Source organism: Tachyglossus aculeatus, chromosome 14, assembly GCF_015852505.1.
Source record: "Tachyglossus aculeatus isolate mTacAcu1 chromosome 14, mTacAcu1.pri, whole genome shotgun sequence".
NCBI classification, from domain to species: Eukaryota; Metazoa; Chordata; class Mammalia; order Monotremata; family Tachyglossidae; genus Tachyglossus; species Tachyglossus aculeatus.
Window position 1 is genome coordinate 39,630,370 of NC_052079.1, and position 14,258 is coordinate 39,644,627.

The 14,258-nt window shown below is 41.1% G+C and overlaps 1 protein-coding gene across 1 annotated transcript in view; it reads left to right on the top strand.

Annotated features, from left to right (window-relative positions):
- Positions 1-14,258, top strand: part of NEDD1 (NEDD1 gamma-tubulin ring complex targeting factor) — a 47,984-nt gene that overhangs the window by 20,588 nt on the left and 13,138 nt on the right. The window contains exons 5-8 of the mRNA XM_038756778.1: positions 4,564-4,793; positions 5,326-5,527; positions 5,902-6,088; positions 12,860-12,991. Coding sequence (XP_038612706.1) covers positions 4,564-4,793; positions 5,326-5,527; positions 5,902-6,088; positions 12,860-12,991 — 751 coding nt within the window. The remainder of the gene's footprint in view (positions 1-4,563; positions 4,794-5,325; positions 5,528-5,901; positions 6,089-12,859; positions 12,992-14,258) is intronic.

A 14,258-nucleotide genomic window follows, 5' to 3' on the forward strand; every position in this document is an offset into this window, starting at 1 on the left:
AAGTTTTCTTGTGCAGTCCATCTGGCCAGAAAAACTGTGACTATGCCGGGCTCATTTGGTTCTGTTCTAGTTTGACAAGAAACATTGTCATTTTATATTTTATTTTTAAATGTATGGATGTGTAGTGGATCAGATTAGTAAGGTATCAATTGCTGTCTATTAAAATGATTAAATATTGAATTTAACTGTATTTCTCTGTTGCTTTACTTGTTAAAAGACATTTAAAAGCTGTTTTATAATATTAATCAGCTCTCCCCATCCTCCTTTCCTACTGTACCCCTTTCCTACTGTGACCCAGCTCCCACACTTCACTTCTTTAGCTCCTACTATTCACTATCCCTTGATCTCTTCCGTCTCACCGCGGACCCCTTACCCACTTCCTCTCTCTGGCCTGGAATTCCCATTTTTAGCCTAAAGGGGCAGGGAAGGCCAGCTATTTCCTTCCCCAAAAAGCCAATATGTGAAGGTAATGATATCACCCATTGTGGGCAAGGGATGTGTCTGCTAGTTCTGTTGTACTTTCCCAAGTGCTTAGTACAGTGCTCTGTACATAAATGTTCCATAAATACCAGTGATTAATAGGTTGATCACCACCACAGTTCCAGAGCCATGGGGGTGGGGGTCATATTAGAATAGATATGATTCATAAGCCATAAATTGCTGATTCTTGCCTAAGAAAATGAATTTAGTTTCAGTATGTACAGTTATTGACACATAATTGGCACAATAGCCAATCCACAGTAGAACTGATTCCAAGAGGCCTTCCCAGACTGAGCCCCCCCTTTTCCTCTGCTCTTCCTCCCCTCCCCATCACCCCCACTCCCTCCCTCTACCCTACCCCCTTCCCCTCAGCGCTTGTGTATATTTGTATATATTTATTACTCTATTTTATTAAGGATGTGTATTTAGCTATAATTCCATTTATCTATTCTGATGGTATTGACACCTGTCCACTTGTTTTGTTTTGTTGTCTGTCTCCCCCTTCTAGACTGTGAGCCCATTGTTGGGTAGGGGCCGGCACTAGTTCCCAAGCGCTTAGTACAGTGTTCTGCAAACAGTAAGCGCTCAATAAATACGGTTGAGTGAATGAACTGATTCTTAAGGCGCTCCCACATTAGGGGATAGAAGACAGAAGAGGAGCTTGAGAAGGAAGCAGCCTAGCCTATTGGAAAGAGCACAGATCTGGGAATCATAAAGACCCGGAATCTAATCCCAGCTATGCCCCTTGTCTGCTCCGTGACCTTGGGCAAGTCACTTAACTTCTCTGTGTCTCAATTACCTCATCTGTAAAATGGGATTTAAGGTTGAGAGCCCAATGTGGGGCACGTGGACTGTGTCCAACCTGATTATCTTGTATCTACCCAGCACTCAGTACAGAGCCTGGCACACAATGCTTAACAAATACCATGAAAAATAAGTCAGCTTCCCTAGTCGTTCTTCTTTTGGCCAGCTTTACAATGGCCAGGTGCCTAGAAATTGCAGGTAGATCACACTGTGAAATGTGTATTAAAATGTTCTAATTCTTGGCCCAGTGAATTGTCAAGAAGCAAGGAGTTCTTTGAAAGATCAAGCTTGTTTCTTAGTGAAAGCGACAACACTGCATTCAGTCCATACCAGAAATTGAATTTCTGAGACTGAAATAAAATTCTGCACAATACTTTTAGAATTTTATTTTGAAATGCTTGCTCAATAAAGGGTTTAATTTTATATACCGCAGGGGGATCCATCTAAAAGAATGTCTTCCTGTTTCTGCAAAAGTGCCTGGTATGATGTTCCATAGATTATCAATCAATCAATCATATTTATTGAGCGCTTACTGTGTGCAGAGCACTGTACTAAGCGCTTGGGAAGTACAAGTTGGCAACATATAAAGAGTCCCTACCCAGATTATGATTGTACATCATTGTTCAGTGATTCTGAACCTTAAATTTCTTGATATAACTTTTTTAAAAAACAGTTAAATAACTCTATTCTGTTGTCTCCTCAAATTTGAGATCAAGATTTTAAGCGTATGAGGTAATTTCAAAGATATAGCTTTTTTAAACAAAAAATGTATTCACAAGTTGCAGCTGTTCACCTTGAAACAGTTTTTTCCTCCTATTTATAAGAATAGTTTCTGGGGTTTTTTGAGAGTTAAAAATGGCAAACTGAAAACAATTGAGATGGTCAGAGAAAACTGTACATTCATAACACCAGTGTATTTTTCCCCAATGCTAAGCGCAGTGCTCTGTACACAGTTGGTGCTTGGTAAATACTATTACTACCGCTCCGTAGGCTGACGCTTGAGGCCATGTAAAAGATGAGTTTTATAAAGAGAAACATAGGTTTCGGCTGCACTGTAATTAGGATGTGCAGCCTCCCATTGCAGCCGAGGAAGGAGCGAAGAAAGGGATTTAGATTTAGACGAATCCTTCCTCATCCCACACCCAGCTTATGCCTCCAGGAAGCACTCCCTTCTGCCACAACCACATAGGAAAAGGTTCTCAGACTGGAGCTGGACTTGGGTCACCAGAGCCAACGTACTCCATTTTTCAGCCTTATACTATGATTGGTACCTTGTTGGGGTAAAATGTCTGGTGAGACAGAATTTTTTGTGCTTGAGCCTCGGTGAGATGTGGAGATGTGTCTCTCTTCGTTGCTGAATTGTCCTTCCCAAGTGCTTAGTACAGTGCTCTGCACACAGTAAGCGCTCAGTAATTAACGATAGAATGAATGATGCCTGTTACATGTTTTGCTGTCTGTCTCCCCCTTCTAGACTGTGAGCCCGTTGTGGGCAGGGAGGGGCTCTCTTTGTTGCTGATATGTCCTTCCCAAGCGCTTAGTCCGGTGCTCTGCACACAGTAAGCACTCAATAAATACGAATGAATGAATGATGCCTGTAACATGTTTTGCCGTCCCCTTCTAGACTGTGAGCCCGCTGTGGGCAGGGAGGGGCTCTCTTTGTTGCTGAATTGTCCTTCCCAAGCACTTAGTACAGTGCTCTGCACACAGTAAGCGCTCAATAAATACAATTAAATGAATGAATGATGCCTGTTACATGTTTTGCTGTCTGTCTCCCCCCTTCTAGACTGTGAGCCTGCTGTGGGTAAGGGTTGCTCTCTCTTTGTTGCTGAATTGCCCTTCCCAAGCACTTAGTACAGTGCTCTGCACACAGTAAGCGCTCAATAATTACGATAGAATGAATGAATGATGCCTGTTACATGTTTTGCTGTCTCCCCCCTTCTAGACTGAGCCCGCTGTGGGCAGGGAGAGTCTCTCTTTGTTGCTGAATTGTCCTTCCCAAGCGCGTAGTACAGTGCTCTGCACACAGTAAGTGCTCAATAAATACAACAGAATGAATGCATGATGCCTGTTACATGTTTTCCTGAGACTGTGAGCCCGCTGTGGGCAGGGAGGGTCTCTTTGTTGCTGAATTGTCCTTCCCAAGCACTTAGTACAGTGCTCTGCACACAGTAAGTGCTCAATAAATACGATTAAATGAAATGAAATGAGAGACCAGTTCCTTTTCACCGCTGCTAACTGGGGACCATCTCTTAAGAGCTTCCCACAAGTCTCAGAGGGAAAGCGGCCTAGGCTGTGGAAGCCACTGCTTTTTCTCTCCTCCTCATTGCTCTCCTCTACCTTTGTAGCGTGGGAGAGGGGTTGGGGGAAAAAAGGGGCTGGGGTAGGTTGAATAATAATAATAATTGCATTTATTAAGCGCTTACTATGTGCAAAGCACTGTTCTAAGCGCTGGGGAGGTTACAAGGTGATCAGGTTGTCCCACGAGAGGCTCACAGTCTTAATCCCCATTTTACAGATGAGGGAACTGGGGCCCAAAGAAGTGAAGTGACTTGCCCAAAGTCACACAGCTGACAAGTGGCAGAGCCGGGATTTGAACCCATGACCTCCGACTCCAAAGCCCGGGCTCTTTCCGCTGAGCCACACTGTTTCCCCGTTGAATGATACAGGGTGGGTAGGAGACTGGGGTTGCATGTCCAAAGGGTGTCTTTACCCTGTCAGAAAATTAGAGTGTTAATGAGCGAGCATGTAGTTTTATAACAAGTTATAAAACCATTTAGGCACATTTTTCTATTCATTTTAGCTGAGGAAAAATCATTTCACTTTTTAGAGTTGACATTTCTTCCTCTGTCCCATAGTAAAGAGTTTTATTTGTCTCAGCAAGAACCTGCTCCATTAGGTACCTTGTGGTTTTGTGACTTTCCAAGTCAAAGAGGCTATGTTTTGAGGTTTCCAGGCAAGGTGATTACACATAATGGGAATTATGGTAGGCCTATGTGAAATTCCCTGAGGATCGGCCTGTTTTTAGCCTTCTTTCTAGTGCTCAGTCAATCAATCAATCGTATGACTCAATCATATGAATCAATGAATGCATATCGATGAATCAGTCAATCATATTTATTGAGCGCTTACTGTGTGCAGAGCACTGTACGAACCTCTTGGGAGAGTACAAATACAACAGGAATTGATGGACATATTCCCTGCCCATAATGTAGTTTTATTTATCTACAATATTGTGTTTATATGAATTTATATAAAATTAAATGTGTTTTATCTTTGTAGTCCATTCGACACTTGAAGTACTCCATGTTCAAGAAATCTCTACTGGGCAGTGTATCGGATAATGGCGTGGTAACTCTGTGGGATGTGAATAGTCAGAGTCCCTACCACAATTTTGAAAATACTCATAAAGCTCCAGCCTCAGGAATCTGCTTTTCTCCTGTCAATGAACTGTTACTTGTCACCATAGGCCTGGATAAAAGAATGATTCTCTACGACACTTCAAGTAAGATGTAAGTTTAATGTTTTCCTGGGACCATTGCGGAACTATTGTTTCATATTAATTGATGCGCTCTTTATCAGTTTTCTAAAACACTGAATAAACTCAGAAAAAGGAGAGGCTATTCAGAAATCAGAAGAGGTAAGGAGAAACTTCCTTGTGAGCAGTTGGCGTTCTCAAGGTTGTACTTTTGAGACTGTAAAAAGGCCTTGTGGGCAGGGAATGTGTCAACAAACTTCGTTGTGTTAACTGCTCCCAAGCACTTAATGCAGTGTTCTGCACACAGTGAGTGCTCAGTTAATATCATTGAGTCATTAATGAAAGGTGAAATATTTTGTGTGGGTGATGACTTTCCTGTTCAAAGAAGGCTCTATTTTGAATAATTTGATATTTTAATAATGCAGAATTTGTCAACTCAAATTTATTAAATTTAATTATCACATTTAGACAGTAACACAGCTTTTTGGGTTGGCAGCAAATCATTCATCTAGAGGACATTTTAAGAAAATCGTGTGTATTTTTCATGTGTATTTTTTCTTTTGAAGGCTATTGAGAACTGTAATAGCTGAGGCTCCTCTAACTGCAGTGGATTTTATGCCTGATGGTGCAACTTTAGCTGTTGGATCTTCCCGGGGAAAAATTTATCAGTATGATTTAAGAATGTTGAACTCGCCCGTGAAAACCATCACAGCTCACAAAACATCTGTACAGTGCATAGCGTTTCAGTATTCTAGTTCTGTATATAGGGTAAGATGTGGGTTTTTTTCTTGGATAATTTTGATTTTACCAAATATGTTCATAACTATAAGACAAATGCAAAATTAATCACACTATTTTGTTTTGAATTTTAAACTAAAATGTTTTTAGAATATTCCTTTCTAGAGTCATATAAGAATTTATTTCAAACTTTCAGCCATTTTTACACTTTCTGATAAAAAATGGTTCCATCTAAAGGATTAAAATAGATTTTTTTAAAAAAAAGATTACTAAAGGTTCAGATGCCTTAAAACTGCTTGGATTTTGTAAAGGAATACTTTTTAATATCAAATGGACTGTTACTGATTTTTAGTTCTTAGAGAACTCGAAATTGGGATTTAAAAACATTTACTATTTCATTACAGCCGAGTTCCAGTAAAGGCTCTTTGAGTAAGCCTACATCAATGAATAAAAGAACAAAAATGAATAGTGCAGGGGGAATGCAAAATTCAGGAACTGCTAAAGAAATAACCTCTACTCCAACTGCTTCAGTTGTACCTCAGCTCATGACAGTGGTTGAAGGAAAAGGAACAGATGTTCAGGATAAGATGGGTAATTCACTTTTATATTTGTTCTTGACTTTTCTTTGTCAGTATTGTTTTCAAGAAGATTGAACTATACTTAACATTATTTCAAAGTAACGAACTTTTGGTATATATTATTTAGAACTAAGCCACAGTATGAAGAAAAAAATACTGAATGCAAACTGAATAAATTGCAGCTTTAGGGAAGTTTTTATTGTAGAGAATATTGGTTTTTCCCCACATTGTGAAGGGCGAAATACTTACTTGAGAGCCTTCAAATGTGGTTTTTAAACCACAGCCAATTAGTGGCCAAATTGAAGATTTTTTTTTTTTTGCTCAGTAGGTAGAGAATTTAAAATCATATATCGCTCAATCCTTCTACTACCTACTAGTGCTTCTTTAGTGGCTGGAAAGAGTTAATGCTCTTAAAACGTCTCATTGCCTAGGAGAATTGACTGGATGTTACAGGATCAAATGGATGTTTGGTTATTTCTGAATAGCCATTCAACCTAACAGCAGTTTTGATTGAGTATTTTTCCCAGGTTCAGAGATGGTTTTCGGAAACAATTCTTTGCAAACGTTTTTAATAATAGTTTGACTCAGTTATAATATCCGTGACAGGCCTGTTGGGATTTTTTTAAAAGTAAGACTCTTTTAATTCATTATGCCTTTATGTAGAGCTGCTTCTGAAAGTTTCTCTTCTTGGGGGTGTATTTTTGTGGGCATCCTGTACCTATTTTTTTTTAAAACTTGATACATTTCCATATAGAATGTGCATGATATAGCTAATATGTTGCTAATCTCATAGAAACACATTTTCCTCTTCTGTCACTCATTTGACTTCTTTCCCCAAAGACATTTCAAGAGTGTTTTTTAGTCATCACAGTTTCACTACCTTTTACAAAAAAGAGGAGTACTTACCTATAATTATTGTTCTTTGAAGGAATGCAAAATCCAGTATCTTTTGAAGAATGTTACTTTCTCAGAGGCACAATAACTTGATCATCACATGAAACCCTCTCAGGCTTAAACATGTATATTGGTTCTTCTTTAGAGGCTCTTCCCAGCATAAGCCTGTTCTTCATTCATTTTTGATTGTTTTGGATACTGTAATTCCGACTTTGTAGACACATTTAGATATTCAGGTTGGTTTTTATTACATCTTTGCTAACCCTCTTAAATAATTTTATGAGTCGTGACATCTGGCTGTCAAGACCCCCTTTTTTACGGTACTTATAGCTTAGGTTTTGCCGTGCATCCTACCAAACGGGGTAGATACAAGCAAATCAGGTTGGACACAGTCTAGCAGGGAGGAGGATATAGTCTCTGTTTTACAGATGAGGTAACTGAGGCACAGAGAATGGAAGTGACTTGCCCAAGTTGTACAACAGGGAAGTGACAGAGCCAGGACTCCTAAGCCCATGCTTTTTCCTCTAGATCACACTGCTTCTCGCCTTTTGCCATCTTTCCACTCAGGTGTCTCCAGCTTTCATTACCTGCCGTCGGTTCAGATTCAAGGTCAATCAATCATTGGTATTTGTTGAATACTAATTGTGTGGAGAGCGCTTGGGAGAGTAGAGCACAACAGAGCTGGTAGATGTTATACCTGCCCATGGGGAACTCCCAGGCTACAGGAGGAGCTAAATCCCCTTTCCTTTTCCTTCCTTTCTCCCAGCTCTTCCCTCATCCTAGACCTTTGTATTAGGTAGGAACTAAAGGGCCAGTGCAAGCTTCTCCACTCCATCGTGCCACTGAGTGGAAAAGGAGAGGCATTGGGCAAGTACCTCCCCACTTCTGGATCTCAGGTGACACAGGGTGGTGGCGTAGAGGCCCCTATCCTCATGTCGAACCTCCTGGTCATTTTAGATCCAGCCTCTCCCTTCCGTTGCAGTGGAGCTATGGCATAGAAGCTCCAGAGAGTTGCAGAGCCAGGAGTAGAGCCTTGATCCTCTGACTCCCAGACTGGGGTTCTTTCCGCTAAGCCACACTGCTTCCATCTGAGAGCAGGGGCACAAACCACCTCCTCCATTATCACTCTGTAGTAGTATCCAAGTGGGCTGGATTTGCTGGACGAATATCTTCTGCTTCTTTGATAGCATTCTAGCCCAAACATGTACAGAAAACACAGGCTACGGTAAAGGAGAGTGTGTTTTCTATGTGTGGCCCTCAATAGCTTACTAAATCAACCCCTCTAGTCACAGACACAAACATGTTCCTCTTGGCTAACCGGGGAGCTCTCCCTCCCATGCCGTGAACCACGCCGAGCATTTGGCTAGCCCACTCTCTCCGTTGAGCAATGCCAGACTCCTTGCTCTCCAAATTAAGGTGGTTGCAGCAGGGAGATATGGCAAAACATGACCTACTTACGATGAACCTGGTTGCTGGACTGGATATGATAAGAAGTCCCTCCACGAGTGGACCTCTCACACCCCAGTTGTTTATTCCGGTTTCCTGGGGCCTCTCATATCCACCTGGGGCTGAACTATTGAGACCAACGTCGGCGAGGCAGTTGAGTGATATCAAGTGACCCTCGGCGTGGTTGCTCAGTCCAGGGAAATGTCATCTGCTCCATCCCTCTCACATGGCTGCTCATAGACTGGATTCAGTGGATTGCAAAAGTTATTTTATAATGTACTGGTTTTTTTATTCTAAGAGAAATAAGTGCCATTGAATCTTATTTTAAGGACAATATTTAAAATGCTTTCAAATGTAGGACTGGAACTAAAATCACAGTGATTTTTTTCAAGAAATATAAATATTCTATTGTTAGCTGATATATACTTTCTAAAGTCTTGTTTTTACATAGTTTTAATAAGGAGATGCTTGTTTAACAATGGCAGTGCTCATTAAGTATTGAGACATTTCAGTCTGGAAGAAATCATGACCCCCTTTGGGCAGGTGATGAGGCATAAGGTGAAATTCTGTACTCTGCTTCCACGCACCCAAGAACTGCAACTAATAAGTACTAACACATTGTCTACTGAAGGTTTGGGCAATTATTTGTGCCAGAGGGCAACATAATGAGTTCTAGTAAGCTACTGAGGGCCCCACACAGAAAACTCACTCTATTCTATCATAGCATGTGTTTTCTGTTCCTGTTTTGGCTAGGATGTTATCAAGGAGTCAGATGGAGCTTGTGTACTGTCCACCAAGTGATGTTGGAGGTGTTTTGCACCCGTGCTCAGATGGAAACAGCGTTGCGTAGTGGAAAGAGCACGAGGCTGGGAGCCTGGGAGGAATTCGGTTGGAATCCTGGCTCTGTCGTTTGACTGCTGGGTGCTGGCGGGCAAGTCACTCAACTTCTCAATCCCTCAGTTTCCTCATTTGTAAAGTGGGGATTAAGACCTGCACCCTCCTGTTTAGACTGTGAGCCCCATATGGGACGGGGTCTGTCCAACCTGATTAGGGTGTATCCACCCTGGTACTTAGTATAGTGCTTGGCACATAAGTGCTTCACAAGTCTCATAAGGCCCCTGCTCCTTCAGTTGCTGCCTTCCTACTCCTCTAGAATGAAAGGTGATTGTAGGCGGGCAGTGTGTCTGTTTATTGTTTATAGTCTACTCTCCCAAGAGCTTAGTACAATGCTCTGCACACAGTAAGCGCTCAGTAAATACGACGGAATGAATGCTCCTTCTCCTACACCTGTGATGGCTTCACCTTGGGTGGAAAGCTGGGTCCATTCCCCCTTCATCTCTGTTGTGCAGACACCTGACCCTGATGGACGAGGGGGCGAGGGAAGTCACAGCTGCTCCCCACCCACCCCCTATCAAGGGGCCTGAGACCCCAACGAGTCTTCTGTTCGAGTACAACCATATGTATTTTTAATGGTATTTAACTGCTTACTATGTGCCAGGCACTGTACTAAGCACTGGGCTGGAGTCAAGCTGATCAGTTTGGACACAGTCCACATCCCACGTGGGGTTCACAGTCTTCATTCTCCTTTTTACAGATAACATCTCTGTGCCTCAGTTACCTTAATTGAGTGAGCCCCGGCTCACAAAGACAAATGGCGGAGTCAGGATTCGAACCCAGGTCCTCCTGAGTCCCAGACCTGTGCTCTGTCCACTAGGGCAGGGAATAACATCTGACAATCTGAAACCTTCCCTTCGTCTTCCTCTTTCCCTCTCTCCTCTTAAAATGAATAAGAAAAAGTCAGTCCACTGAGTTTTAATCCTTCCCCATTACCTGGCAGCCGGCTTTCATGACAGATGGTACGGTTTGAGAAATCCTATCAGAAAATAATTAAAGCTATTCCAATGAGTAAATAAAGCAAATAAAGTAGTTTTGTTTTTGCCATAAAAAAGAGGTGTTGCTCCTTTATTCGAAGCCATCTGGAAACTCCTTTTGGAAACAGGTCACCCTACCTTGTTTGACAAAAACCTCTCGCTATCCAGCCAGCAGGTTTAAGCTTGTCCACAGATAAACCGTATCTCTTTTGAAGAACTGATTCTGCGGCTCTTTGTATTGTATCTAAACATTACATGTATACGAAACGGATAAAAATGGGCTGTTACGCGTTCTCTAGTAGATTATCCGTTACCTTCCGAGAATGCTGAAATAGACAAAATTTTCTTTCGGTGTCCTTGATCAACTGTATCAACCATTTAAACAGATGTAGTTTTTGTTGATGTAGTCCGGGGTTTGAGAAGTATCTGGCCGGTTGTTGCTGATTAGAAAATACATTGCTTTTCCAATAGAATCCATATCTGGTATTGTAGTAAATGCGGAAGTGGTTGCTTCCTGGCCACCAGAGGTTGCTGTGCAAGCATTCAACTGAGTCGGACTTAATTTTAAGTAGAGAGCTTCCACTTAGCGGTTAGAGGTACAGTCTGAATGGAGGATTTTAAAGCATTTTGGCCAGAGGGATTTCCCATTGTTCCTGAAGCCTTTCGTTAAACCCTTTGGAGAGAGCTGCCTTTCATCTTCTAGGCTCACAGGCCAGAGTTGACCCCAGAGTCATCGCGAAGTCATAGAAGAGGATCATTCCTCACCCTGGCTTCTACTCTTGTGACTGGTTACCCTGATCATTGCAGATATTTTCCCTTGAGAGTGATTTCTGCCTTTACTTATAGTTATTTTAGTTTAGTTTAGTTATAGTTGATTCCTTTAAAGGGCAGACCAGGAATTTCCTTCCATGACCTCTCTCTCTGACCTCAATAAATACGATAATATAATAAAATATGACCTCAATAAATACGATTGATTGATTGATTGATTGGAGCACCTAGATCTGCTGTAGCCGGTTCAAATTCTCTATTAACTTACCAGCTTCAGCCATCATAGCCTGACTTTTCTGACAGCTAGAATCTCTCCCCAGATATATGTTCATTGCTTCTGGCTTTGCCTGGACTCCATTGCCTCTATTTCCACTCCCTATTCCCCAAAATAGCATCACTAACTTTCTTATTCTAGATAGGTATGAGAGCACCGTGAGCTTTGTGGAAAAAGTAACCAAATAATCTATTGAAATAAAACAAGAGTTCCTGACACATTTATTTTTCTCCAAATATTTTTATATTTCTGCAATATTTTTTACATTGCTGAGCCATTGAATAGGGGAAAGTAGGGATTACCATTGCAGTCCAGAGCCATAGACATCTTGATGACTGAGTGAGAATAGGACAACAGCACGTGACTCTTGCGCTGCAGGGGTATGAATCAAAGTGATAGCGGAAGTTGTGTGAGGGCTGCCCGGTGTGTGCTCGGCGTTCCTGAACTCTGTTTTAGCCTGCTGAATATTTTATTCTTTCCTTTGGCAAGGGAAGAAACGTGGTGGGACTCTGGCCCCTCCAAACCGTAGTTTGAGAATTCTGATGTCGGTGTAGCGTAATGTCAGAGTGTACCATTTGCTAATGGTTGGTTGCTTGGGTTGGATTTTTGTATTTTGTGGTGATTCTTGGTACTCTTGCCTTAGGAAATACCTCTTCCGTCCCATGTGGCCTTATGACATTTAACCCATCCCCCCCGCCTTGCCTCCTTCCCCTCCCCACAGTACCTGTATATATGTATATATGTTTGTACATATTTATTACTCTATTTATTTTACTTGTACGTATTTATTCTATTTATTTTATTTGGTTTATATGTTTTGTTGTCTGTCTCCCCCTTCTAGACTGTGAGCCTGCTGTTGGGTAGGGACCATCTCTATATGCTGCCAACTTGTACTTCCCAAGCACTTAGTACAGTGCTGTGCACACAGTAAGCGCTCAATAAATATGATTGAATGAATGAATAAGAATAACTTGGAATCTTTAACCAAATCAACACAGTCATCTATACACGGCACCCAGTGAAATTATGATGGGCATGCACAGGCACTTTGATTGACCTACATGGTTAGAGGTCAGATTTCAAGCAACAAATTGTATAACAATGAATACTACTGATTGATTGATAATATTTAGAGTGCCATTATTAATGGAATATAAATTTCTGTTTCCAAAATTTTATCCAGTTTGCATACATTACAAATCTTATTTATTTTTTATATGTTTAATCAGTATTCTCACTTTTGCACCTTAACTTACAAAACGCTTATTTACTTCAAGGACTACCTACCCTGCACTTGAATGAAATATTCTTCTTTGGGAATCATTTCTATATAGTACAGTGCATAGATTGTAAGCTCCTAGAGGGTAGGGATTGTATATACAACTCTTTTATACTCTCCAAATCACTTAGTACAGTCCTCTGCACCCAGTAAGTGCTCAGTTACCATTGATTGATTAACCTTTAATCAAAATTGCTAACTTAAGGGAGTGAAATAATCCAGTGTTCTCTCTGCTTCTGTTTTTTCAAGGATTTTCTCGAAGTACAAATGTGGATGTAATCTTGTCTCAAGATATGGAATATGGAAAAAATTCTGATATGTCCAACTTTGATGATAGTGGGAGAAATAGTTTAGGGGACATGTTTTCACCTGTGAGAGATGGTAAGCATATTAATATACAGCTAATGGATCCCATTTCTGATTACTAACTAGAGAATTGCAATCTGTGATAAAAGATGTGGGTAACAAGGACTTTACTAAAATATACAAAAAGTAGGGAACTTTTTTAGAATGAAAAAACAATTTGGATTATCATTCAATATTAAAATTTAGATAAAAATATGATTTCAATTTTGAAAATATGAGGCTTTATTCTAGCATTTTTTGTGATTCGCTTACAACGTATCATCATCATCAATCATATTTATTGAGCGCTTACTATGTGCAGAGCACTGTACTAAGCGCTTGGGAAGTACAAATTGACAACATATAGAGACAGTCCCTACCCAACAGTGGGCTCACAGTCTAAAAAGGGGGGACAGAGAACAAAACCAAACATACTAACAAAATAAAATAAATAGAATAGATATGTACAAGTAAAATAAATAAATAAATAGAGTAATAAATATGTACAAACATATATACATATATACAGGTGCTGTAGCGAGTCTTCTCTCTACCGATAGTCCTGCCCGGAATGAGCAAATCATAGAAATAACTGAAAGAATTCCTGACATGACAGTCATGTTCCACATTAAAACAACCCTGTTTAATTTCAGATATTGGGTTCCAGCATCCGTTCAATTTGTAAAGAGACATTGGTTAGCTGAATTTCATTTAAAAACGAGTTAGTAAGTGAAGCCGCTGTCGTCAGTCTCCCTTCCTGCTTTGGCTGCTGCAAGGACCAGATGGATGGACTCCTCAAACTGGGAAGGGGTACATGAGGAACGTGACCCCTAGCTTCTCCGTCCGAGTTGGGCGTTGGAGAACCGGGACTCTGAGAGCCCCCTTTGCTACTTAGACCGCTGCAGTGAGGAGATAGGTGATGGTCAGAGATCCCACCTGACATTTATCTCCTTCTTCATAGCGACCTGAGTAGGAAAGAGGAGTCCAACACCATGGGTCCTCTGACCCCCTGCTCAGGGGAATAGGAGGAGCAGGGTGGGGGTGATGTGTTTCTGACAAGTTGGAGTCCTCGCCTCCCCGGAGTCCCAGCTCTGGGGAGTTAAGGTCTGGAAGACTCCATCTGTCAAGAACATGCCAGGAACACATATGACAACGTGCAGTGACCCTGTATAGAGCTGTTTGGATTGGAACTCTCTCATTCAGAAACACGTCCTGAGCCCTAATTCAGAATTGTTGCAGTATTTCTTTTCTCTATTTGATTACAAATTTTTCGTGAGGTTTTTGACGGTGTGTTAAGATGTTT